Raw genomic sequence first — 4,215 nt, forward strand, 5'->3', positions numbered from 1 at the left:
ACTGTAGGACTTGGGACATTGTACCAGTTTAGGACAGTTTTAGAAAAAAATGTCTAATTGGAATGTATAGAATATGTTTGACATATTATAGCAACTTGTTCAACCATGTTCATGTTAAAACTTATACAACGAACTGATTGATTTTATTTAAATGGAGCAGTGCATGTTAGTTGTGGTAAATATGCCAGATTTAGCTAAATGTTCATTTCCATCCGTAGTCACATAAAATAAACACCACAAGATACAAACATTCATCCAATTTCATACATAAAAATAAGAAATACAGTAAAAACAAATTAAAACTATATATAGCATAGCATAACTTGTGCGTAAATGTTGTGGCGGTAGAGACAATTCAACAGAAACCAATAAATTTGATCTACATGATATAAGCAGCTGATAATGTAGGAAAAAGCAGAGAATTATTCGTAATTGCTGGCATGTAAACAAATCTGACTTCCATATAAAACGAATCATCCTCATTTGGAAAAACCCCAATCGAACCGAGTGCAGATATGCTTTCTAGTAAACAGTGACAGATTTATTTCCTTCTATCAAGATTAAACGTTGTGATGGGACACAAACAAGCCTGTGATCCTGACAGTTCTCGTGCTTTTGTGTTGTATAGATAAAGATTTACGATGGTCTGATTGGAATTATCTTCCTCTATCTGTGCCAGTAACCCATAAAAAAACAAAAGGTGGATTGTCGATAATCCCTTATTTTGCTCTTCCAGAACATCCAAGACCAGGATGTGTGATTAAAGTCAAGTTAAGACTGCTTAACTTGACTTTAATAATTAATGAAATATGCAGAAGTCAAACAGACATCATTCCCCATATTGACATAAACTAAAACAATGTTTCTGTAATAACATTGTTGAATCCAGCACTGAATGGTCATTAACAGACTCTTTGATTACATTTCAAACTATTCATATTATTCACATTGTACATTTGTGAAAAATGAGGACACTGAGTGTGTCTGACATGGACATTTAATATCACTTTGAACGATACTTTGTTTTACTTTGGTTTGTAGTTTGCACTGTAAAAAAAAAAAATCAGGCACACAGACTAACGATTATTGAAAATGCAGTCAGTAATCTGCAACATGAGAACATTCAGAATAACATCCCAAAGACATTTCCATCGTTCCATCCTTCATTTGCATGTAAATACCAGTCAATAATGCGCCGAACAGCATTTTTTCTAGATATGCTACAAAAAGTCTTTGGATTGGCAGGTTTCCCATGAATGAATGAATTACATTCCACAAAAAAATCCATGAATACTGAACTGTGAATAGATGGAGGTCCACTGTATGTAGAAAACATCCTGGTGACATTTTAACTGTCTTGTTATTCCACTATGACAAAAATGCCTTAAAAACATTGTGGATTTGCATTTGGCAACATAACTACCAGTAAAGAGCCCAGTAAGAAGGAATCTATCTGCCATTTAAAATGTTTAAAATCTCCCTGATTAAAAATAAATCTATGTTTTCCTGCTGCAGAAAGGGTTCCTGAACACAACAAACGGTTCCCTGGTGGACCCGTTAGAAGACAGCGACAACGAGGAGCTGGACAAGCCCATCGACTTCAAGGACCTTCCCATCCGCATCGACTGGAACGCCGAGCTTCCTGCCAACATGGTGGTTCCCAGGGTGGACATTCACAGCCTGGTGCTGGACTTCGCTGCTGTCTCCTTTCTGGACATATCTGGACTGAAGGGACTCAAAACCGTGAGGGATTCTGTTTCCTGTGATCTGAATATCTTCTTATCGCTCCCACCTTTTCCCCTACCACCTTCATCTCTCCGTTTCCTTTGCAGTTGCTGAAAGAACTGGTCCGTGTTGAAGTTGAGGTCTACATCGTAGCTTGTGATCGTAAGTGTGAAACTCCGGTTCCGACAAGTTCCAACACCGTTAGCAGCTTCATCTTTAAAATGTCCATTTTCTCTGGTTCATCAATCGAAGAAACACAAGAAAAGAGACAGCAAAAGACTTGATACCAGGTCAAAGTTCACCTTTCAGCAGAACTATGACCCTAACAGACTGCCAGAGCTACATCAGAATGGTTTAGATGTGTTAGAATGGCCCAGTCAAAGTCCAGATGTAAATCTGAATGAGAATCTGAAAATAGATTTCTACAGATTCTCTCCATCCAATCTGACTGAGTCGGGTTGTTTTACCAAGAAGAATGAGCAAAAATTGTAGACTTCCAGTGTCGTCTTTCATTTGCATTTAAGTTGACAGTCCAGTACGAATATTGGAAGTTGAGTTTAAAGCATCACACCAAGACTAAAACTAACTGATTTTGAAAAGACATAAACTAAAGCTCTCACATCAACAGAAACAGGAAGTTTTGATGTAACTCTCATTTCTTCTGATCCACAGCGTACATCCTGGAGAAACTCCACAAGTGTTGCTTCTTTGATGAGGAGGTTCAGCCCTCCATGTTCTTCCTAACGCTGCACGACGCCATGCTGCACATTTTGGAGAAACATCCAGAGACGACAGAAAGGAAAGCAGACCGGGATAAGGTTAAAAACCTTCTCATTAGATCACATCACGAATGGCAACCATTTCCTAGTTGTCTGACATTAAATCAGACTAAACGCTTCCTGTTTTAGCTCAGTTAGGATCACCAACAGCACTCTATATGCTAAACAAATGTTGCAATTTTTCTTTTCTTTTTCTTTCTTACATTCTTCAAACTCTGAAGTTTAGTATTTAGATTGAATTGCATTAACTGTATGTCTTAGATTAAACGTTTCAGGCATGAATCCATAAACTTCTCTAGATCTTATTTGAAGTTCTAGAACTAAAATCTACACTTTGCTGTTCTGACGTCGCTCATAACTAATCTGCTGTTATACTGAGGATTAATGTCTATTTGGAAGCAACTTTAACTTCCTGGGCCAGCCTTCTACACCCAAACACTTTCACCTCTGGGTCACAGAACCCGTCTCTTTCCTGACCAGCACAATGCTGGACATTCTGTAATTATTTCAACATGCGATCACCTAACTTTTGGAGGAAGCCCACAATTCTCTTCCTGCTTTCTTTCCACTTCCCTGTGATGTCACACAAGGAAGCAGGATGCTCACATCCACAGGACGAACTACAAACGTCTAATTTGAAGGCAGAATTTAGCAAATAGAACTAACTGCAGTAATCCCAACTGATCTAAAACTGGAAATGTCTTATGTCAGAAACGAAAAGCGAGAAATGTTTGTATTTTTATCCAGCATGATTGGTTCCACCTGCACAATCAAAATGTACAAAACCTGAATGTGTTCATGTTTCCCTACAGATACTGACAACAGTGACGGTCCACCATCCGAGTGGCAATCTGAGGAGCAGAGATAAAAATGTAAGCTGATTTTTTTATTTATTTTTTTCCCAGCTGAAGCTTCCTGCTGTTGTAATCGTCCCGTACAGTCGGGTCATTGCCACTCGGTGCACTCATTGTTTGAGTTTTGGGAAATATTTAACTTGTTTCATTTCATTCAGCTGTATGTAGGTCAAGGACGAAACACATAAAGCACCACTCCAAAGAAATAAAACATGCCGTCTTCATAAGCTCATGCTTCGGTCTATATGCAGACCATAAGCCTCACTCTGAGCTACAGGCAAAGCAGAGAAATGTAAAAGTGAAGGAATAATCTGTTGGTTAGTTCTTACATATAAACTTTAAAAAGTGCTCAGCTCTGTTTATGTGTTTGTCACATAAAACCTCCATAAAGACGCAAAATGTGAAAAATACATGTGAAACTCTTGTCTTGCAGGGTCCAGTGCCAGCTGCAGAGACCAAGTTCTAACCGGGACAGAAGACGAAATCAATAAACGAAACGGCAAAAAGAAAAGAAGACTATATATTTTATACATCGCTTCATTTATCATGCCTAATTAATATATGTTTTAGAGATTACGGTTTAAATGATTGTAAAATCATTACGAAAAGGTAAATCCATATTGCATTGGTTGAAAAAAAAAATTTAATACAATCCCAGATTAACAATACATGATGAAATCTAACTGAAAAACAAAACACAAGCGTGAAAAGACAGAGTTCACCTCATGGTGGCGCTAGCAGGAACAACTCTTACTGTTTTCGTCTCTCACGTCATTCTGAATGGCTACAGGAACTGATTTATGCACATTTCTCCTAATACCCCATCGCTTAACATCAATCAGGTTTAGATTTGAACT

The 4,215-nt window shown here is 37.9% G+C and overlaps 1 protein-coding gene across 1 annotated transcript in view; it reads left to right on the top strand.

The window, feature by feature from the left end:
• The window catches only part of LOC103151780 (chloride anion exchanger), a 16,431-nt gene extending 12,567 nt beyond the window's left edge, over window positions 1–3,864 (top strand). Inside the window, exons 16-20 of the mRNA XM_007572003.2 lie at window positions 1,505–1,743; window positions 1,833–1,887; window positions 2,398–2,543; window positions 3,317–3,376; window positions 3,792–3,864. Coding sequence (XP_007572065.1) covers window positions 1,505–1,743; window positions 1,833–1,887; window positions 2,398–2,543; window positions 3,317–3,376; window positions 3,792–3,824 — 533 coding nt within the window. The 3' untranslated portion in view covers window positions 3,825–3,864. The remainder of the gene's footprint in view (window positions 1–1,504; window positions 1,744–1,832; window positions 1,888–2,397; window positions 2,544–3,316; window positions 3,377–3,791) is intronic.
• The last annotated feature ends 351 nt before the right edge of the window (window positions 3,865–4,215 follow it).

The sequence above is a fragment of the Poecilia formosa genome, unplaced genomic scaffold (assembly GCF_000485575.1).
Source record: "Poecilia formosa unplaced genomic scaffold, Poecilia_formosa-5.1.2 Scaffold292, whole genome shotgun sequence".
In the NCBI taxonomy this organism is placed as follows: domain Eukaryota; kingdom Metazoa; phylum Chordata; class Actinopteri; order Cyprinodontiformes; family Poeciliidae; genus Poecilia; species Poecilia formosa.